The 24064-nt window shown below is 43.9% G+C and overlaps 1 protein-coding gene across 4 annotated transcripts in view; it reads right to left on the bottom strand.

Moving 5' to 3' along the window:
• Positions 1-11799: 11799 nt before the first annotated feature.
• Positions 11800-24064, bottom strand: part of frs2a (fibroblast growth factor receptor substrate 2a) — a 49018-nt gene continuing 36753 nt past the window's right edge. Inside the window, exons 1-7 of one of the 4 annotated variants that reach the window (XM_042078342.1) lie at positions 23593-23824; positions 22107-22199; positions 21098-21189; positions 18747-18933; positions 16379-16543; positions 15137-15300; positions 11800-14664 (exon numbers count right to left, since the gene is read on the bottom strand). In XM_042078342.1, coding sequence (XP_041934276.1) covers positions 13348-14664; positions 15137-15300; positions 16379-16543; positions 18747-18933; positions 21098-21163 — 1899 coding nt within the window. In that variant the 5' untranslated portion in view covers positions 21164-21189; positions 22107-22199; positions 23593-23824 and the 3' untranslated portion in view covers positions 11800-13347. Of the gene's footprint in view, positions 14665-15136; positions 15301-16378; positions 16544-18746; positions 18934-21097; positions 21190-22106; positions 22200-22566; positions 22718-23592; positions 23825-24064 lie in introns of those variants that run through there. The other 3 variants (XM_042078343.1, XM_042078340.1, XM_042078341.1) reach the window with 3 other exon arrangements.

The following is a 24064-nucleotide window of genomic DNA, read 5'->3' as shown; positions in this document are numbered from 1 at the left end:
AGCAGCGGCCCAAGATATTAAAATGGGGACTGCTTGCGACCGTTACATAATTTCAGTCAGCTTGGATTTTCCACTCAACTCTCTAAAGCGTTTGCATTATTGAGCTTTTTTAAGGCTTTCTAAATGTATGCTACTCTGATAGCGTGGGATCCCGTCACCCAACAGGATCTTAATATAGGCCAATGTGACCCCTAAAACCCTCTCAGTAATTATAGCAAACACACCTGCCAAAATACGTCAGTCTAATTTAGAACCAACTGAGACGAATGTGGGTAACGTATTCAGCGTTGGTAATGGGGAGTCTTACTTTCATTCACTAGCCAGTCATTCATTGAGACTGTGATGCTGAAGCAATGTGAGTTCGACATCTAAGACACAGAGAACCAAGAAATCAGCCGTCATTGAGAACATGGTCAAGAAGTTAACGCAAGTCCAGTCCGATCTTTATGAATCATTTTCTCCTCCCTAAAAGCTTTGAAATGTCCGATGTGCAGCACGATAGTGGAATATGATTATTGTATTCTTTTAAAACAAAAAGAGTCCATCACCACCCAGCATTATACATGAAGAGCATAGGGAGAAATAGCAGATATGCATCCAGAGTTTAAAGGTCAGAGAAGAGAGAAGCCTTTTCTGAAGCCTTTTTTGCTGAATTAGCCTACTTGAAATCTTCTTCACACCCCAATCACAGTCAATTAATTAGATGTTATGACGTCAAAACAAAAATATGTCAGTCACCTGTGAAATGGGCAGGGCTGTCAGAAAAAAAAACATCCAATTATCCTGAATGGTCTGGCAAACAAATGGATGGTGATGATAGGCCTAGGTCTATCAAACTGCCATCGATCCCTCCCCTACCCCTCCATGTTCATGTGCTTTTGCGAGCGGCTTTAGATGGAGGTCAGAAGGAAGTAGGTAGGCTACAGTATAACCTTTTTAATGTTATATTTTGTGTAAAGGTATAAGCTTTTTAATTTGTGTATTTTAATTGTGTCTAGCTTGTTTGTACCGTTTTTTCCAGGATCCCAGATCCCTCTTTTAAGGACTGACAGTAAAAACCCATCGAATTGAAATACAGTGGCAATGGGGACAATTGCATTAGATCTGAATAGTCCTTTTTATTTGCTGATTGTAAGGGGATACATTGTTGTCTACCCATGATGTCCTATTATCTTAACTCTTCTAACCTGATTAGTGTATGACTTGTGTATGCCTAACATCCTGTCAAGCTTTTTTTGAATGATTCAAACCTATGCCAATACACCACAAATATGCACTTATGTATGCTTTGTCACATAGCTCTAGCCTTTCAAACACACACACACACACACACACACACACACACACACACACACACACACAAAATCAATGAATTTGTCCATCTCAGTGATTCAAGTGGTTTATGGGAATAATATCTAGTTTACACAGGCCTCTCCCTCTCATTAGATGCCTCCATCTGCTTCTGAGCACTCATTCCCCCATTTCTGTTGAATCCCATCCGGAGGCGAGCAAAGATGTTTACTGGGGGAAAACACAGTCTCTCTCCGCGGGTCGACTCCCTTTAAAGGCAGGTGCTACTGTAGTTACGCCATTATTAGACAAATATGCAAATGCAGTCATGGCCCTCTCTGGCGAATGGAGTTTAAAAAGCCGGCACAAACAGCAGTAATTATTATGTGATCATTCTGTCACTGGCCTTGTGTCGAGATTGTATTGTAACATCAAAGGTCTCAGTAAATTACAGCGTTGACCCCCCCCCAGCTATGCACACACACACACACACACACACACACACACACACAATCACAAACAAGCTTTTCAGGACCATCTATAAACTGAAGGCGTAGATGAGGACTCCAGGGGCAGTTTTAACCAGATTTCTGTTGATGGACAGTAGATTTAACCACTGATCTATTCCTGTAAGCAAGTGAGTCTGAATCTGAGTAAGCAAGACTAAGTCAACAACACCAAGGCCATTGGCTCGGTACTTGGTACATGCTGATGGTAATGATGAGATGCCCATGTTGGCTATATTTATTTGAAATCATTTTAAAATAGGATCAAGTCCATAAAGTTATACAAGTCCATAAAAGAGTAATTTAAGCCCAGTGGCATAAAACTACATTCCTGGTGTTTCTTTTTTCATTTGAAGCTCTTGAAAACTCAAATCCCTCCCTGTTAAAAGATTCAGGGCCTCAAGATGACATTTCATTTGAAAAGAGAAAAGTACAAAAGGAGTTTACAGATGTTATCTTCTCTCTTTGCGAGGTTAGTCTAGTTAGGTCACTGCCCAACTAAAACCACAGATAGATGGACTGATAGTGACGCTGATTGTACCTCAATGAAAAGATCTTTGGTTCATCTAGTCATGAGATGGTAGGTCATGAAGTGTAGCCTTCTATAGGGAATGTGTTACAGAGTAAAGATAAGACTGCACTTTAAATATGTGCTGTAAGATTATTTACTGAGAATGTTTTGAAGACCCATGATAACGACACATATTCATCAGTTCTTGTGTCTTCTGGACATGTTGAGACTTTATTTGAGGCATTGTTATGCATGTGTTGACCAACCATGCAGATGAATACATTATATATTATACAGGGCAGAAAACAGAAGCAGAGTCTAAGATGCACAAGAATATTGGGGGAAATAGTTTATTTACCAAGATTTTAGGTGAAATTATCGTTATGATTACCAAAAGCTGCACAAGCCACTGTCAAAAGGACTGACGCAAAAGGAGAAGAGTTCAGTAATCCACTTATACTGGCTTTCTCCTCAGAAAATGTCTGTGACTGTCTGATGTCTGTGATGAGCAAGGTAATGCACTGACAGCACAGTCTTTTCTAATACCCTGTCTTTACACTTTCAAAGGTCCTCTCACTTCAGACCCTCTCCATAGTAGAATAGATACATAATGATTTTTGAGCCTAGTTAATGGCTTAAAAGAGTGTTTTAGTTTGACATAGCTAATTTGCCCCAAAAGGATACGCTATATGCTATTGTAAATGCATCTTCCGGTCTGACTCAAAACTGCACCAGTTGACGTCAATTTGGTCACAAATGAAAATACTTACTATCGTCCAAAAATAGATAGGTTGTTAGACAGTTAATTACTAGTCATTTAATTCTACATCATTATTTAAAATGATCATTTTGTGACATCATTTATGTTGACTTTATAAAGGAACGAGACGAGCAGATATGCTCATTCAAATAAAAAAAACTTTTGTTATTATAATGTTACTTGCCACTTCATTTAAATTTCAAATACATGGCTAAAAAGGTTTGAAACTCTTAATCACAGGTTCATGGAGGGTGACTGCTTTACAATCAATATAATTTCCTGATTACAGTTGAAGGTTTAATTTAATGAGGCGAAGCGTTGAGGACCCGACGATTTACAAAATTAGTATATTTAGAACAAGTAAAAATTTAGAACAATAAAAATTATGTGCCCATGACAACGCAAATCAAAACAGAGCATAAATGCTTGTGGGTGCTGCAGTTTACGATTTAATAAAACCCTAGAAGTGTTGATTGGTCCTCACAATCAGCATTGCTCTTGGTTTCAGATGGCAACCACTGTGTCCCATTTAAAGGCAATCATTAAACAGATCGTTCTCAGAGGACTATGATAAAGTGAAACGTATTAATTGTGCATTTCAGTTAAACTAATCTCACAGGTCTAATGATGCATTTAATGCTGAGGACACTCATTCATTTGATATATTAGTTAATTAACTGTTTCCTGTACAACATGCACAAAGTGTAGTCCAGATGAACCTATTGTTTGGTGTCCTCTCCTTACTGGGTAATGTGCAGTATTCTTAACCTGTCTGAATAATCACATCATAAACAATACAGAAATGAAAACCAATGAAACATTTGACCGGAGGTAAAAACAACATGGAAATTGAGTAAATTCAGCACAGCATTCCCTGAACAGTAAAGATAATGCCCCTCATTCAGAGGTCAATAAAGGAGACAGGGATATAAATAGTGCAATGTTGTGAGACCGAAATAAATCAAGTCTTACTGTATGTATTAGGTGTTATATCACAATGTTGACAACACCCCTCTCTCTCTCTCTCCACTTCATTTAGGGGCAGCCGTGGCCTACTGGTTAGGGCTTCGGGCTTGTAACCAAAGGGTTGCCGGTTTGAAAAATTAGTAGGAAAGTAGGATAGTAGGAAACCAGTAGGAAAAATGTGGGCGGGGGAAGTGGTTGAGCACTGCTCTCCCATGCCCACATACACGGCTGAAATGCAAGGCCCTTGAGCAAGGCACCTACAGTAACCCCTCACTGCTCCCCGAGCTACGCTGTAGCAGGCAGCTCACTGCGTCGGGTTTAGTGTGTGCTTCACCTCACTATGTGTTCACTGTGTGCTGAGTGTGTTTCACTAATTCACAGATTGGGATAAATGCAAAGACCACATTTCCCTCACGGGATCAAAAGAGTATATATACTTACTTATACTCATTTGACTTCATGAGCCATGTAAATGTGTCACTTGTCCGCTGTCTGCTGTCTGCATACATCAGGCTACTTCAGAGGTCAAACCTTTTAAAGACATATGCTCACATGACCTTTTCAATTCCCCCTCCTCTTCAGCAGTTCCATCGAAGCTCGACCTCTTGTGTAATGAGAGCTGACCCCTAATCTTAAACTGCTCTTGTTCTGATGCCGATACACTGCAGACACTCTTCTTCAACGCCTGTCAGTGTTTTATATCGACTGGAGTACCTTTCCCAGCACTTCATCATCAAACACTGCTCATAACTAATGTTGCCTCTTTTGAGGAGGGCGGGTTTTCGAACGTGACTGGGCGGAAATCACTCAACCTAATCTGCCAACATTGCTCATAACCCATGGAATCCTTAAATCATGTCATTCAGTGTCCTTTACGATCGCAGTGAGAGGAACCGTCTTTCCTAATGGCGCGTCTTATTGGCACCATAAATTATTCATCACGTTCATTTGCGTGCTTAATTCGTGCAGATTAAAATTCGTCTCACACAGACAGTGGTGGGCATAATTGATAGGGGCCACAATCTGCTCGCTGGAGCTGGATTTCGAATCACATGAGAGCACGGGATGTTGGGGATGAATGATCTCTCTCCCTCAGGTTGCAGCAATCATAATTGTAATCAGCAAACGGTTTTATCCAAGTTTTTTTTTTTTCCAATCATCCTCTGGCAAACCCTTGGAGCATGGTGGCCATGCACCGTTCACCTGTTCAAACTTGTATTTCCCAGGGCAGTTCTGGGCTGTGTTGTGGTGAATATACATGCACACACCTAAAACTCAATTAGCCTAATGAAACAGGCTTCCCATATTCGTCCTACAAACCCAACATAACATCAATGTCCTCTGACGTCTAGAATGTCCTCTGCCATGGCCACCTCAGGCCAGTGCGGGGCTGCCTTAATACGCTTCCTTCGGGATTACTCTCACTCCCAATCGATTCTTGGTGCAGGGGTTGGTTTGCACACAAAGCGTCTTTATTAATCAGGCATAGACAGACAAAAACATACTCTACTGCACATACAGCCCCCGAGAACAAAAGCCAACAGACCGGGAATAGAAACAACTTCAATTAGAATCAAAGGTACTTCACGGAAAAGCTGCCAAGGGAGAACCCTGTGATTTCAGAAATAAATCCCCCACTTGCTCGGGTTTAACAGTCTGCCTTCTATTGATAAGCGTATCTATAGGAAACCCCGAGCATAATCACGCTAGATGGGCAGCCTGGCTATTAATAGAATCAGGCAAGGGAGTAGTTGTGGTGGGGAGTCTAAATTAACCCAGTCTATGGGACATTCAATGACAAACCCATGAGGCATTTTTACACTGCGTAGAGGAGATGAGGCTCAGGGGAGAGGTGATTTAAATAAACAGAGAGAAAAGGGACTTCCTCAAAAACAATCACAGCGTGGCCTTGTACAACAGGGCTAATGTGATTAAGTCCACTGGCTTCCTGCTGGCGAGATCCCTTGATGTTTATTTGTTTATTTATTATGTATTATTTCCATAATTTGGGCCTTGGGAGGACGTCGTTTATACTTACTGCATGGCAAATTGTCTGGCCAAATTGTCTTTGGCTTTCGCACCAGCCAAATAGGTTACATCCTAATTATGTGCTAGAGTGGAGATAAGAAAACCCCATTCGCATAAACCCTGGGGTTCATTCTGTAACACTGCCAAGACAAGATTTTTAGCCAGGTTAGAAACAACATGCAGCTCCCATTCCAGGTGACCCATGTCAAAAAACACCAATGGCTCTTTCACTCTTTTGCTGATTTTCAAGGGTGGTTTTACCATCACAAACTTCATGTACAAAAAAAAATAAGTGGCCATATGATATAAACAGCCAAGTGCTGTGCCTTTCATCAGAGATTAAACAATTCTGCAAAACATCTCAATGATAAAACATAGGTTGTCTTTCAGTGACAACTTTAAACAACTTTGCAGACTATCTTGGAAAGGAGCATATGACTAGAGAACAGAGTGTAGCCATCTTCCTGGTTGAAACCCTGAGCCCAGGCTAACATGAGTAATTGGTAACAGCACTAGTTTGAGCTCAAGAGATATCAGCACACTCTATACTACTACACTCACTCCCAGTACACCCTCCGTGTGGGTGATTTCTCAATGCCAAACAGGACACGTGCAGTATGTGGCGTGGGGGTGTGGGAGAAGATTGCACTTGTGTGCCAGTGTGTGATGGAGATCCAATAGAGCTTCTGAAGAGACCTTGGTGGCTGAGAGGAGACGTTTCTTAGAGATATGCCTCGGAGATGCCCCAACAAATCAATACAAGCTTGATGAAGTTCCAGTAAATGATAAAAAAAAAGGGTTAATTGAGATTTTGCACCTCTCACCAAACGTCTTTTAAGAAAATTGAGGCTTTGCCGTTCAGGAAGGAAAATCTTTTTGAAATCAGTATGGCCATGAGAGCTTTAGAGTCTAGGAGAACGCCATTATTCACAATCATTCCCCTTCCTCATGGTGCCCCCCCCCACACACACACACACACTTGTCTCTGTATAACTGCTCAGATTCTCCAGGCAAAAGCGTTGAGTTTAAAACGTGAGACTCGACTCCTACTTAGCCATTTGTTTAATGCTTCTTGCCAGGCCTTGTCACACACATGCTCTTCCATTGTGGTGCAATATATGCTGATTGATGCCCTCAACATTCCAGTAACAGAAAAAAAAACTAAAATGTCAGCACGCCAACCAAATGGCTAGAAGAAAAGTTTTTTTTTTTTTTTTAACATTCACAAGTCCACCCAATGCCTTAAGGTCATTTTCTCCTTAAATGCCTTTGTATTCTGCCAAATCGAGTTCCCTCCTTTGCTTTAATTGTCATTGCGGTCGTTCTCTCTTATAGTGGGGCTAATGGCTAGTCGTTTAGTGGAGTTTGCACAGGGTGATTATATATCAGGGCTAACATCGAGGCAAGCCAGTATAATCTCCGGACAGGATAGTGTTCGGGTGTCACGGTGACTCTGCAGATTAATGAGATATCTGCTCCGAAAAGGGCAGAGCCACTCTGTCGAGTCACACCAAAAGACACTTAAAGCTAAAAGGACGAGGGCAGAGGGGAACTGAGAGGCCAAGGAGGAGTTGAAAGATTCGGGATCTCTTACAGACCCAACACCCTGGCAGGGCCTGTCTGGGGCCCATATTGATTCGGTTGTCTGGGACTGAACTTGGATCACATTTCCTCAGACGACATCACAAGGCCAGATTGACTGGAAGAGGACAGTCTTAGTTAATGGCATTTTATGAATGGGAAGCAGGCAGACAGAGACAAGGAAATTTTGCACTCAAATAATGTTGTATTTTAGTCGACGTGTAAACATATTTGGGTAGGTTCTGTTGTTTTAAACATAACAAAATATAAAATTGAAGCACCCTAGTGCAACCTGTAATTTCTTAAAATTACTTGATTAGCTCACTAAATCATTGTAATTTGCTAAATTATACTTGATTAGCATCAATTTCAGACATTACATATTGAATATCTTCAACTGGAAAAAAAACAAATACACTTTCAGGGTCTGGAAGAAGGAAAAAATCCAATTGTTCCTGTTTTTGGACATCCCGCATGAGGCTTGCAGAAAGAATCACTACATTCTAATGAGGAGACACAGCACTCAAAAAATCCTCCATATAAATGCATGGGGTTAGTTTGTAACGCCAATATGGCAGTTGTCTACGCATATCACACCCCTTCTGCGGCAAAACGTTGACATGTGAATACGTTGAGCCAATCATACGCTGTGTTGTGAATACATTGAGCCAATAATGTGGTGTGTTGTGGAGACATCCTGCCAATCATGTGTTGGAGCAAGATTGGAGCAAGATTGGTGTCGTGAAGCCTTGCGCACGCGCATTTCTGCCGAAATGGATGCCCGATGAATGCCCAACAAGCGTTACAATATGGCTGCCGAGTGGAGGGACTTGCCTAAAAGGACTTTGATTCTATTCTATATCTATGGCTCCAAAAATCACACCTGTAAACAGTCTTGAGTCTATGTGTTTTAGGTATTTTTACTCTAGGGGGAAGCCTGAGGTGAAAGAAAGTTGTAGCAGAATTTCACCCATCATACACATGCATCCTAGCAAATTACAAATGGCCTCTTTTACACCACCTTCTATGAACAGGTCATTTATATGACTTTTTCTGAGGTGAAATAGATTGTTATAGGGATTAAAGAAATTGAACCTCTTCTGGTTCCGTGTACGTGAAAAATTAAACCTCTTCTGGTTCTGTGTTATTGAAAAGCATTCATGAAGATCCTTGTGTTTGATACCCTTGATAGCTGTAATGGGTTTAGAGTTCATGGCTTTTTCAAGGTCTTCTAAATGTCTTGGCTTTCTACTCCAAGTGATGAGTGTGTCCTTTTTGTTCAAGCCTAATACCTAGCCAGTGTCTAGTAGTGATGCTATCAGAGGTTACTGATGTCCTTCCCAGCTGTCATTGGTTTCCATGTGTGATATCCTAATGGAAGATCCAGAACACTGAACATGTTTTGCCTGTGTGTGTGTTGGTGGTGGTCCAATGTCAGCACAGCACTCTCTGCTATTTCACCCGAGGCAGCCTGAAACTCTAAAAAATAGAGAAAAATAGAGAGCTGTTGTCTAAGGATGTTGCTTTCGTGACTTATTTTGCACAAGTGACGGTACAGGCTGCTTTTAAAATCAAGCAGCTAGAGTTATATAAAGATTACCCTCATGTCTAAGGGATAAGCTGAAAGAAAGCTTGGTGACGCTGAGCCATACGATTTGAATCTGTTTTTGACGTCATGCCCTCTGGAATTGCACAGAAGCCTTGACAAGCTCTAGACGTTAACAACGCCCTACAGTCTGCATTGACTCTGCTCAGGGGAGTCGAGTCTTTCTGCAGAGGCCTGTTTCATCCCTGGGAAAATAGGTAAAGGCAAAGCTGTATCCAAGCAACAGGATTGTTGCCAGGTGACCAACACAGAAGTCCTGAGACCACAATATCAATGTGACTTTCAAAGGAGCGAGACAAGATAAAATTTCAGTTACCAGAGAGGAGACACACGTGCTTATCTCTTTTTTTCACAAAACAGGCCTAAAACATGTTCTTTGCTGTTGTGCAGCTAAAATAAGGAGTTTTATGCAGCTCATCATGGTGTATTTGCTTTTGCCATCCACTCCCTGTTTTCTAAATGTTTTTAGATTAATAATGACTTGAATAGTTTGTTGAATTTATTTTTAAACTGTTTGTTAATTAATTGGCAGACATATAAAACTAGCTAGTACAATCTAAAATCCAGTCAATGTATAACTTTGACAAATATGCATCATATTTGGAATCTGAGATGTGAGGATGTCATCTGGAGACAATGGACGTGGGACATTTTTTGGGATTGATGATTATGAACGAGAAGGTATTTCAGCACAAGCTGGCCCATTCCTCCCTTAACCTAAATCTGTCTCATAACCCCATGAAGTAAAAACGAAGAAGGGAATAGGGACAGTGCAATGGGGAGGGCAAAGACTCGAAAGAGAGCTGGAACTGTAAACAGCCATTAGTGTCGGCGATGTCAAAAGTCTAGCTAGCATCTGTCAGAAGCCAAGCGGCTTTCATGCACAAATCCTCACTGGAGATAATGATCATTTTTCTTCCAGGCGAATCTAAAGACATCACCACGCCATTTAAAACAAAAAAAAAGCCTTTCGTCTCATACGAGCCAGGCACCAAAGGCGACAGAAATCCCTCATTTGAAAGGCAAACGGGCCCATGTTTTTTCGTAATGAAAGGATGTGCGTTCAAATGCTGTTCATGTACAGCCATCACACAGCTAGAGGTTTGACTTTTCATCTTATCAGCCAGAGAAAAGCACACACAATTATGTGGTCACACTTCACTTGGCTTCCAATGAAGCCTACATGTGTAGCCACACAATCGACAGAATAATTTGACTAAAGCAATGATCTTGGTAAATGAGCATGAAATGATCATAAATGTATGGCGGCAGCCTAGGAGTCAGGCCTCCCTCAAACTGTTTGAAAAGCTAAAAGTTTTGAACACACACACACACACACACACACACAATGCAACATAGGCAGCTCTAGCTCTATTAGTTCAAGTCAGCATTTCAAATCAGAATATTGTTTCTATGTTAAAACAGTTTATTACTATACAATACAGCACATAATTATGCCAAAGGTGACAGCAACATAAAATTCCACATTATGCTCTGTGATATCTGTCTGTGTATGTCTATAAGGTTGAAACGTATAGGCCTACTGGCTCAAATCCCATCCAGGATATTAGATGACAAAATAAGAGCAACCCGCCTTTGACAGGCACATCACATCTGTAGCTGCTTTCAGACACGTCCTCCACAGTATACACTGCGTGTACAAATATTAGGCAATGAATATGTTGACCTTATTGTCATTTTCATGCATATTCTCCAACTCCAAGCTATATAAACTTGAATGCTAATTGGATTTAAGCATTATCAGGCAATGTGTATTTGTGTGATGAGGGAGGGTGTGACCAAAAGTGATCAACACTCTACAGTGCATACGGAAAGTATTCACAGCGCTACACTTTTTCCACATTTTGTTAGGTTACAGCCTTATTCCAAAATGTATTAAATGTATTTTCCCCCCTCAAAATTCTACACATAATACCCTATAATGACAACTTAAAAAAGTTTGTTTGAAATTTTTGCAAAATAACTAGCTAACTCAATCATTTTCAATATCCTCTTTCCATACTTATCCACACCTGGAAAATACTCAAATAAAAAAAAGTTCCATACCACGTAAGAACCCTGAACTTCTACACCTCATTTGGGATCATGGGGTCACGCTCTCCACCACACACACTCTCACACACACGCACAAAACTGGGGAAATTTCAATTACATCAAGGACATGGCTATGATAGCACTAACCCAACATTGGTGTTCCAATATGGTTTCTAACAGTATTTATGAAAAATACAACACAAATTTCTGTGCATTTCCCGCTCAAACATCAACTCTGCCACCCTGTGGCTGTCTTTTATAACCTGAGCAAATAGTAGTTGATTGTCTAGGAATTAACAAACACAAGCCTGAACTTTTCCTAGAGTTTAATATCCAAACATTGCCACCTGGTGGCAAGGTTCTCTAACTTCAATTTTTGGCTATACCATTCATAATTATGTCTAAAACATAACATGTGCCTTGTTCCCAAATACACACACACACACACACACACACACACCAATAACAGGGATGACAGAAAAGTCCATTCAGGATGTAAGATTTTTGCTTTTTTAATTATTATTTTGCCATGCTACAAAAAAATAGGGTGTTGGCACTGATGGCGTATGACATAATGATGTAAATATCACAAAATACACAATGTCTTTTCATCTTTTTTTTTTTTTTTTTTTTTTTTAAATACAAACATTTGGTAAACTAATATCCATACCTGAAAAAGCCAATATCAAAATGAAATGTCAATAAAAAGTCCATTCTTAGCTTCCGTATGTAACATGAGGATGAAAACACCCTTTCACTGCACAGTCCAGTGTCCCACCAGGAACAAAATGGACTCAGACAGAGGTCAATCTGGAATGTTTAATAATGCTGTGGGTGGGCCCCTAGAGAAATCCTGATTTCAGAGACCATTGTATCGTGAGAAAAGATTTGGCAAAAAGGGTCTCAATTTGTCACTACTGTTTTATTGGCTTGATAAACATATCTATTTTAACTACTTTTATACAATTCCTATAGTTCTATGTATTCTCTAAAAAGATAGGTAGAAAAAAAAAACAAAAAAAAAAATAATGCAAGTTAGAGCATATAGTACATTTTACAATATGATACAATAACAAAACGTAACAGGAGGACACGTCGGAATCCAGATTCCTATGAAACTGTTTGCCTCTTGTATAGTAAACAATCTTTTTTCATTATTCTTCTTTTATGTTTTATACAATCAGGAATGTCATTAAGGACACTTGACCATGCTCGATCACCAACCGTCCAGGGGAACTCTCTCTGTGACCGAGGTATTAAGATGTGAGTGCGATGTACTTTTCAGGATGATTCAAACGTGCATGCAAAAAGGGTCGCTCTTTGAAAATAAAATAGACGTACATTATGTATAGTGTATATATGCCCAGTCGAGTACCTTAAGTACAACCAGCATAAACTAGATAAAAATTCCAGCTTTTTATAGTGTACAAGAGGGCATGATATTTTGGCATGTACTGTACCAAGTAGACTAAAGTGACTGCAGTGTACCTACTGGTGGTCCTTAAATTACAACACAGAAAGAAGGAAGGTATCAACTGAGGAAATCTACAATGATGAATCCTGCACTATAGTGTCCCATAATTGTCTTTTCTATCTTTCTTTTTTTTTGCAAGGCATTCACCCTTTATAAAGTGAGGCACTGGAGAATCTTGTTGAAGGAGAAATGTCGTCAGGCTTTTTAAAGGAAGAGGATAGTATATTATATGACAAGTACCTAGTTTGCTTTCCCTTTCAGGTCAGCTTTCAGTACCCGGTGGCACTGGTGCCAGTAAGCGCTGAGAAAGGGGGAGTTCGTTTGGCTAGTTTATCCATCTCTCTTTCTTTTGTCTTTAAATGGGTGATACTTTTTTTTGTATTACAAAGCTGATATTTTAAGAAGATCATCAAAACAAACACACAGCCCTATAACCTTCGGATATTAAAAAAACAAAACAAATTAAGGACAAAATAACAAGACGTGACGAGAAAACAAAACCAAACGAAAAAGGTGCAACTGGAGACAGTGCTTGGGTCGGGTCGGGGTCAGGTTTGTGGGGGTTCGGGCTCACATGGGCAGGTCAGTACTATTGTGTCGTGTCTTGCGGGAGGTGCCATCGTCACGCGGCAACGCCTTCTGCAGGCTGGACATGGCCGCCGTGCGCTCGATGTCTATGACGGCGTAGAGCTCGGTCCGGCGTGTGGGCGTCTGCGGCAGCGGCGTGGTGGGCGTCTTGGGCGTGTGCGGCCCGCTCGAGTCCGAGCCCTTCTCCATCTCCACCTCGATATAGTTCAACTGCCGCAGCGGATCGGGCACGCCGACAATCCCTGCCGCGCCCACGCCGCGCCGAATGTCAAAGTTGAAGACGGTGGGCTGCTGGGACGAGCCACAGTCCCGTCGGGGCGGCCGTGCCGAGTCCGGCTTGTGCGCGCTGAGCGGCACGGTCACGTTCTCCGTGTTGACGTAGTTGTGCAGCGGATCCAGACCGCCGTGGTGCAGGTGGAGCGGGTGGGGCGTGTGCTGCGGGTGATGGTGGTGATGGTGATGGTGGTGTTGGTGTTGATGGTGGTGGTGGTGGTAGCCGTTGTTGAGCGATGGAGTCTTTGGCGCGTAGACGTTGTTCTCCTCCTCCTCCTCGTCGGTGGCCTCTGGGTGAGGCTTGCGCGTCTCCCAGACGGGCGGCAGCGCCGGCAGGTTCTCGTAGTTGAGCAGGGCCGTGCGCCGCTGCGCCGAGTTGTTGGCGTTCTGCGCGTCCGGCGTGGGGATGGGCGGCCGGCACCGACGGGCACCAGTGGAGACCGTTGTGGTGGTGGCAGGAGCCGGGCCCGGTGTTGGAAGGGCAGGCCTGTCGGCAGGGGGAACGGCTGCCGGGGCAGGGTTAGGCGCGGCCGCTGTGCCGTTGTGGTGCTCGTACACCGACACTTTAGCTCCAGCTGACGTGGTGGTCGTTGTGGAGGACGACATGGTGGACGAGGACGACGGCGTCTCCTTGCGCTCGTCACTGTCGTAACCTGTGTCGCAGTCGGCCGACAGGCCTGAAGAGGGCGCTGCCGAGCCGTTGAGGGCCCCCGTCGAGGGAGGCGGAGCTGGAGGGGGGGTCCCCGCAGGCTCCCCGCTGGCACCCGTCACTGCCGCTGCCTCGCCACCGCTCTCCGATGACTCTCGCTGCCGCTCCTTGGCCATGAGCTGCCGCTGCACCGGGGTGGGGCCCAGCACGAACTTCACGCCCTCCGGCTCCAGCAGGACACGCCCTTCCGACGCGTCATTGGGCGAGGAGGGCACCAGGCTCTCGGGATTGGACAACCGCAGATCCAGAGGGGCGTGGACACTATTTCGACTCCGCCTGTCCTCCTGGACACCTGTTGTGTTCACGTACGTATGTACCTAAACATGCAATAGAGACAGATACAGATGTTCAGCAAACAGGGCAAACCATTTTTACATCAAACATACTGGTTATTATATTAACTTTGTGGGTTAAGTGATGCAATGACATTTCACTAAACTGCTTCAAAAACTTGAAAAACCTGCTGCCCTATATCCTGTAATTGCTGCAGTTAAATGGCATACATTAAGTAAAATTCAACATGGCCAAAAACATGATACTCCCTATCATGTATGAAAACATGTTTTCTAATCTCATTGTCCAACATACTCAACACCGTTTGTTTCTCCCATGCAAATATCAGTAACTATTCATGACACTGTATTCAACAAGCAACTTGCTTAAACCAACACTAGGTGGCCCATCAGTCACAGGTACAATGGCATAACTAAACATGAAGGCGTGTGTTATGCCTTCTCTCTCTCTCTCTCTCGCTCTCTCTCTCTTTTGCTCCCTCCCTCCCTCTCTCACCGTTTCATCAGACACCAGTAGCGGGTGGGTGGACTCCTCGCCCACTGAGGGGAGCCGGGCGCTGCCCACTGAGGGGTGTCGGCTGGAGGGACGCGAGGAGGCATCGCCGAATGAGGGGTAGCGCCCAATCCCATTGGGCAGTGTGGGCACTGAGTAACCTGGAGCTGTGGAGAGGGGGGGCAGAAACAGATGAATGGAAAAAGAGAAGAGAAGCATAAGAATACTAGTGAGGACATTGTTTGGAATGTGCCGTTTGTTTTGGAATAAAGAAAGGAAGACAAGAGGAGATGAGACAGGAGAGACAGTCAACTTCAATGCTGCCATACCAATGAGCCAAGATTAGGCTGATCAATGTGTGTGTCTGTGCGTCTGAGTGTAGGAGTTTGAGAGGGAGAGACAGAATATGAGAGAGAGAGAAAGATGCTGGGAGGTGGTGCCCTGTGTATGTGTGTGTATGTGTGTGTGTGTGTGTGTGTGTGTGTGTAGAGCTCTGGCAGGTCAGTGCACAGTTTAGCCAAACACAGCCGCATTCCGCTGCTTCTCCAACCTCCATTCCACTCGCCTCACATCAAAGGCTGCCCAAATACCAGCCCAATTGGGGGGGTGGGGTGGGGTGGACTAAAAACAACAACATCACAACACGCCGGTCCCCAGGGGGATGGAGAGGGAGGGGGGGTGGGGGTTTGGTACAGAGGGTCAGGCATTGATGATCCAGCCATGGGGATGTTGTTTTTGGCCTTTAGTTCACTGCCTATCCCCCTCTTGATTTGTTTCCTCTTTCATTCTGACCTCTGATTGGTTAACCTACCCATCACAGTGCACGTGACAGGAGCATTTCAGCGCACATCAACACGGTTAATTATTTGCATCCTAAGAGGATGGTTGTGCGAGCTTACAGGTGATGACAACTGATTCATGCTGACATTCACCTGTGTGTGTGTGTGTGTGTGTGTGTGTGTGTGTGTGTGTGTGTGTGTGTGTGTGTGTGTGTGTGTATATTGTGTGTAATTTGCTGGTGGGGATGAGAGCCACATGAGGGTAAAAGTGCCACCCTTGCTTGAATGTGTGTGTGTGTGTGTGTGTGTGTGTGTGTGTGTGTGTGTGTGTGTGTGTGTGTGTATGTGTGTGTGTGTGTGTATGTGTGTGTGTGTGAGGGGAAAAAGGGTGGCGAGAATGTGACCGTATGCGAGTGTGTGTGTGTAAGAGAATTAAATTGTGTGTGTGTGTGTGTGTGTCTCTTACTGGTGGGGGTGCGTGGTGTGCGAGGGATGTCAGTGGCGGCGTCGGCGGGGGCTTGGCTGGGCTCCAGCACTGGCTCCTCCACCACGCTGATGCTGTTGTTGTGCATGATGTCCTGCAGCATGTTGAAGATCTCCTCCGCCCGGGCACACTTAAAGGCAAAGATGCCTGCAGGTGGAGGGAGGGAAGCACAGAGAGAAAGAGAGAGGGACAGAGAGGGAAGAGAGAGGGACAGAGAGAGAAGAGAAAAGAAAGAGATAGATAGAGAATTTCAGTCAAATGAGCAAATGACCATAGCATTAGCATTCGTAACACTACTGCTGGTGATAAAAACACACACTGACCACACACATACACACTCTCACACATCTTCAAGCTGTTCAATGTAATACCAACTACAAAAAGTAGTTGAACTTGGCAACATTGAGTCAAAACTACCACTGACAGGGAAGGAGGGAAAAAAACACTTCACAAAATCATTAACTACCTAAATATAAAATAGACCCCAAAACACGCACAGCACCACACCAAGAGCAACAGGCATCACACTTTGTTGTTTTTAATTAACAGACTCCAACCAAACTGGGGGGTGGGGGGGGGGGGGGGGGATCACAAGAGAAGGGGGGGGAGGGAGACTTTTCAGGGACAGACACAACCTTCTCCCTGGATGGCTGGGGACAGCAATACTGCACTGTGCGCTGTAGTATTGCATTCAGAGGGAAACAGGGGGTTCAGAGAGGAAAGGTTCCGGGTCATGTGGACCTGGACTTACCAACCACCAGAGACAGGGGACCTCGTCGTCTGGTTAGCATGGAGTCAAAGTGCACAGTGGTGATGTTAGCAGTGATGCAACGCAAAATCTAGGTTAACGCTAAGGCTAATTGTTGCTGCACTAAAACACGGTGAAAAAATAATAAAAGGCCGTGTAGCAGAGACTTTTCACACCTACATCTCTACTGTATGTAGTGATAGTTACAGGTCTTGCAGTGTGTGTGTGTGTGTGTGTGTGTGTGTGTGTGTGTGTGTGTGTGTTGTCTACTTGAGCACAAACAAGATCTGACTTGGAGGAAACAAAGAAAATTAGCGACATGCACAGAGAGGAGCTTCTAATTTGCTTTTGTTTACAATCTGAGGGTAATGCTTTTGTCACATGATAAAGCTTCCTGGCCTGAAGTCAGAAACAAACAAGAACTGAGGACAGAGACATATTACAAAGCAAGATAACAATCAAAAGAGGTGGGGGGGGGTAACTGAACAAGTGAACGGGTGATTGGGAGATGAACTGTGTTGTTCTCTGACCCTATAGGTCATCACTAGGCATAAAAAAAAAATTCTTGGGTTCCGGTTTCCGACCGACCCTGTCAATTTATGTGCAACCCAAATTTATTTTATGAGCTTGGGGAAGAAATAACACAAAATAGTCTAGGCTCCATTAAATAAATCCACACATAAAAGGCGAACTATAATTACATTAATTACCCCTTGCATTATGTATAGGGATAAGCGTATTCTCTCTTTTTAAAAAGCTAACAAACAAAGTAGCCTAGTGCACAGCTGTTCACGAAGACGATTGTTTTCGTCACTTACCAAGGCACCGATTACTACTAGGCTACTCCCAATTGCATCCACATATCGTAATTGCACTATGCAAAAAGTGATTTACACTCGTAGCCGAACACAGTGAGATGCAAGCCTTCCAATCCACTCAGAAATGTAATTAGTGTGTATTAAATGTAATTCTACATAAGGTTATACTGCTTTGTGAATTACCCCAGTCAAAGCATTTACACAAATAAAAGTAGGCGTACTTCGATTTTCTGTAATCCTTAATTACTATTTACCTTCACTTATCCTTTTTAATAAGCATCAAGATGATCAGTGTGATTTTGGTCTTACTTGCCCTCAATTTAAAAAAAAAAAAAAAAAAAAAAAAAAAAAAAAAAAAAAAAAAAACCAACTATTTTTGCAATTTTCACTTCCTCCCGCAATTTCTCCGCAAGAAACAGCAAAAACCACCGCAACTTCCTTCGCAATATTTTTGAAAATTTGTCACGAAATCAGGCATTTTAGGTCGCAACAATCTCAAAAAATCCTCGCAAAATCCTGGAGGGACTGATTTCCTACCTATCCCTTGCTGCCACTGGGGGGGAAAAAAACACAAAAAAAAAACAAATCCCCACCAACCCATGACCTCAACTGACAACCAACAGGCCCTATTGTACTGTCACACAGTGCTTTGGCATCACTGTACATAAACAGTCATGCCCACAAAGCTACGTCGAACTGAACTGTATTGAGTGGGGGATGCGAAGACAGACACCGAAACACAGCAAGAGAGAAAGAGAGAGAGAGTGAGAGAGGAGAGGCTCACCCTGGCCAGTCTGGCAGCGGCGTCCGCTCTCGAAAGAGAAAAGGTTGGAGTCGTAGCCATAGCGCCGCAGGCACAGGTAGGGCCACCTGACGGCGTGGCGCTTGCGTGTGTGCAGGATGAGCTCCTCCTCCGTCAGCTCCATCACGCCGGAGCCCAGCTCGTTCCCGTCGTCGTCCACATTTATGACCTACACACACACACAGACAGACACAATTAATTAACTCACACACTGAGTATTTATCTGTTCCCGCACTCTTCACTACTAAAATTGTATTGAACACACACACATACAATGGCAAATCTCCTTAATTATACATTCACACGCATCATCATAATCATCATCGTCATCATCTGTGCCACCTACACACACCCAGAGCACCCTCATCCAGGCAAATTTGACCTGGCTACAACCATTTAAGCTTGTGCCTTCCTGACACCTGACTGTGTCTGTCTGGACTGTACAATGATGCCCCTGTTTCTAGTGGTCAGCTTGTCCAGACCCACAGGCTATATCCATGTATACCTATTTTTGAGACATGGGTGAGACAGGGGTGCGATTCACTGCTATCTTTACCAACTACTAGGAGTCAAGCTTTGGATGAGACGTTCCATATAGCCCCAGCCTTCACATTATTCAGTGCCCTTACTGTTAGGCTTCAAGTGGACTCCTCATCCAGGAAATTCAGAACCCAGCCCTTCAAGAGGCCACAAGTTACAAGCCAACACAAAGCACCTGTCTAACATACATCGGGAACAACATGTCGGCTACAACAACTGTACTCTGTCAGTAACACTGATGTTTCAGAAAAGGTGGATGAGTTAAGCATGAGGTTAACTAGGCAATTCAGAAGTAGTAGTAGTAGTAGTAGTAGTAGTAGTAAAAACAGGCCTCCCTTCAATCATTTCCATGAGCTTTACTTCAAGTGATACGCATGAAAGGTACCATCCATCAAAGTGCATGTAGTTTGGGCTTAGAGAGTGACCACAGACGTGTCTGTGTCTCTCCCCAAGCCACTGGCACAATGCATTACTGATTAGCCATGCTTTATGGGAGAGTGAGGAGGCCACAGGGCAACAGCCATTAGGGGAGACATATACCCTCCATGCCCCCTTCCCACATCCCCCCAAGGGCAGGCTGGCAGCAGTTGACCTGGGCCCCCGGACGGGACAAGAGAAGCTTTATGCTGCAGAAGAGGCTTAACGTGGCCAAAGTAGATAATGATGCCTGATGTCTGAAATATGACAACAATCAGTCATCTGTTGGGACGCTCCCTACACCAGAAGTCACATGACACACACCCCCTGGGCTATTACGCAGGTCATGTTTGACCATGTGGTGGAGCCCTGCCTGAGAGAGCGGTCGGGATCCTTCCCAAAAATCTGTTGCACCAGTGGGTGATCAGACTCCTAAGGGGCCGCAGTCGGAATTGATGTCCCAGGTTCCAATAGGTACTCATTTTTTTTTACTTGACGGACGCTTATCAAGTGAAATTGAAGGAGCAAGTGGGATTTTACAGTAGCAGATGCTTTTATCCAAAGACACAGGAACATTGGGCTTGGGTTTGGGAATCAAAGCCGTGTTGCATGTTTCTCAGTCGGTCAGGTGCTGCCGCTGCTCCACCACGTCCCCATAGCAACTTACTAGTAAGGCACAACAAACTAACCTTCAGTATATTACAAGAGCTCAAGAGTGAGCATTAAGTACTAACTCAATATGACAAAGTGCAAGGAGATCAGGTAATGACATGCACAGTAAAGTGCAAGTTGGGCATTACTAATACTACTAATATTACACTATAGTAAAAATAGTCACTATTTCTGTGCCTACATTTCACCCGATGCCAGGAACTATCCATTAAAAAGCCAGGGCCTCCCGTGGGATAATGCTAGGCCTGGCATAGTCTACACCCACACACACTGGGCTTGACCAGGACTTGAGCTGAAGACTGCATTCTAATTTTACACATGGAATATAACTCAGGCAGACAACTGGCCAGTCCACTGATAATCAACACCTACATTGAACACAAACATGCAAATAGTGTTCATCACACAATAAGCATTGTTTAATACACACACACACACACCTTTGCAGTAAGGTGGAGATGTATTACAGATAGACAGCGATAATGAAAGAGAAGAGATGAAAGAATGTGGGAGATTGAGAAAGAGAAAGTGAGAGAGAAGAGTGAGTGAGAGAGAAGAGAGAGTGAGAGAGAAGAGTGAGTGAGAGAGAAGAGTGAGCGAGAGCTCACGAAAAGCAAGTGAGAGAGATAGAGTGAGCGAGAGAATGAGGGAGTGACAGAGCATGTGGGAACAAGAGAGAGGAAGAGAGAATGACATGGCCTTACCTTGAATTTGCTTTGATGGTTGTCTGGGATGGAGTCTTTATCAGGACAGCTACAGCAGCTACCCATGGCTTCTTTAGAAGACCATTTGATCTCTGAAAAGCAAACAAAAAAACTAAAAATACAGAAAAATAAAAAAGAGAGGGAAATAATGTAGCATACACCAAATATGGAGGACTTGAAGAGGCTGAACAGCAGGCAACTAACTGCACAGCCCCGGCAGCATTCACCGACCAGACAGTGGCATGGAGTGGGTGTTGATCTTAAGGATACAGGTGGAAGAAAGCAAGCGATTGCAGGTGATTGCTGAAGCAAACTGTTACGTACACAGCAAGGCACTGCTGTTTTTCTCTGGGCGGCCCAAAAGTAAGTATCACACCGAATATTCACACCAGGCAGCAGGCGAGTGGGAATATACCGGCAGCCTGAGCAGATGTTGGGCTATAGTGCTCTAACCCTCTTCGTCTTAAGACCACAGGTACGGACGGAGGCAAGGGCAAATGCATTTATATAGCAGAATTCATCCCCAATGGTAATTCAAACTGGTTTAATTATGATAGAGCTGTTTATCTCTGTTAGATATCATTGAGAGAACTTATTTAAATTGGGAATGGGGGGGGTGGTAAACTGTGAAATGAGGTGAGGGGAAACTGACAATAAAATGACGATAATATAAAACTAGACCTCTGTGGAACTATGGAACAATGGACTGGAAGATGGTGCCTTGGCTAAATCGGCTGGATTTCAGAAACCTGCCGTAGCATTTTCTTTGTTAGAAAGTCATGCAGTAAGCAAATGTGATGTCTAATGTAGTGGACTTGCTAAATGCCTTATATCTTGAAAATCCAACTACCGGTATTGCCTTTTTGAAACCTTACAATATTACCAACAAACTCTCTTCTTGAACACAGCTACTTGTTCACCACTGAAGGGATGTGTGCGTGTGTGCGTGTGTAGTGGTTGTAGTTCCCCAACCCGCCCAGCAGAGGGCACTGGCACCAGGGTGTCTTACCTACATCCAGCCATCAACGTTCCTGGGTCCCTCCCCAAACCTCGCCTTGGTCATCCTTCACCATGTCATGGCCGCCAGGAACCCGACCAGCGCCTGTGGGGGTCAGAGGAGATGGGTAGAATGTGGTCAATACACTTGAACGTCAAAAGGACCGTTTTATAAATGTGTACATATTCTCATTGGCCTTCCTAATTGACTGCGTTCCCAAAGACACAAAACAAATCATCTTTATGTTGTCATCAGCGCAGAGCTTACTCACTAAGCACCAAGCGCAACAAATATACACAAGGTGTGGTTGCGGGGCAATTAAAAAGTCATTAGTAATGCAGTTTATTTCAGACATGTGATGCTCTCATACGATAAACACACACACACACCTATGCATACAGTATGAGTGTACATCGCCATACTGATACAAAAAAAAAGACACACATACTAGAGGTATGCATTGCACACACACCTTAACCCTGGAGGGCAGAGAGGAGTTTCTGAGGTTACGGTTAGCAATGACTCCATCACCATAACACTGGCTAATATTATTACCAGCTCCACTAACCGCTGAAGTTACGAAAGCCGATGGATTAATGGCCTAAGCTCTCAGTGCCCCGGGGGCCTGACTGAGCATGAGCATGAGCCATCCGTCCGCGGCTCCTGCCTCTCCCCTGTGAGTGAGTGACACAAATCAGCCCCATTAGTCCGCGTCACTCCCTCCATCCATCCCTCCCTCCCTCCGTTCGTCCCTCAGTGAGCACAGAGAGAGACAGGCATCCGCACCGCAGCAGGGCGGCCCGCGCATAGCTGCAATTACCCCGGTGATTTACACCCCGGCCAGAGGCAGAACCAAAGCCCCAGAGCAGGGCACTACCAGACGCCCTCCACACACACACACACACACACACACACGGCACGGCTCTGCACCCAGTCCCCAGTCCAAGCTACAACACAAGGGGTTCTAAAGATCTCTCTCCCTCTTTCAATGTTCTCTCGGTCTCTCCATCTCAATTTATTTCTTCCTCCCCTCGCTCTATTTCTTTCTAAGTGACTACGACATTTCCTTCTCTCAACATTTTTTCTCTCTAAATGCTATATTTTTTCACAATGTCAATCTTCTCAGTTGACATTTTGTCAAAGTCAACTACTTTTCCCCCTTCATCTCTCCCTCGATGGCTTTGCTTAACTGACTTATAATCATAAGGGAGACACATTCTTTCTGTTCATGTTCAATTTAACAAGCTTTGTTGAGGCCCCTATTTGAAACCTATGCAACCGTGCTGAAAAAACAGCGCTGTGAGGTCTCAAAATCGACAAAATGGTGTCGAGAAACAAAGCAACAATACAACGATGAAACATAGACAATAAAAGAAAACAACTTAAAATAAACACACAACAAGGTCATTAATGCAGGTGAAACAAGCGAAAAGCAAGACACAAACATTTCTTTCATGCACTCTTTCTCACTCTACCTCTCTCTCTCATACTCACTCACTTTATATATCTCTCCCTCTCTTTCTTCCAAACGATGTTCTCAGTGCCTTTCAATGACAGTCATTAGGAGCTAGGTTGGCAGATTGAGGGTGCAATGGTCCCAGTACTCTCACATACACACAACTAACGTGCTTGTGGGCAAACACACATCTCACACTTGAATAAACCTGGCTAGTTAATAAACCACACAACACACACATACTTCATCAAGTTTAACACACACACACACACACACACACACACACAGACACACACAGACACACACAGACACACACAGACACAACTCCAACTTAATGCATACTCACTCTCTCTCTCTCTCTCTCTCAAGCAGACACACTCCCGAACTCACTCATTCAGTCAAAACTCGTCCTCCCCCGCAGTACACTCCCAGTGCTGCAAGCAAATGTCTGTGTGTGTGTGTGTGTGTGTGTGTGTACACGTATGTACGTTTGTGTGTCTATCCGCCCACAGGT

This window comes from Alosa sapidissima, chromosome 22, assembly GCF_018492685.1.
Source record: "Alosa sapidissima isolate fAloSap1 chromosome 22, fAloSap1.pri, whole genome shotgun sequence".
In the NCBI taxonomy this organism is placed as follows: Eukaryota; Metazoa; Chordata; class Actinopteri; order Clupeiformes; family Clupeidae; genus Alosa; species Alosa sapidissima.
Note: the sequence above shows the minus strand (reverse complement) of the source record. Positions and strands in the feature narration are given on the sequence as shown.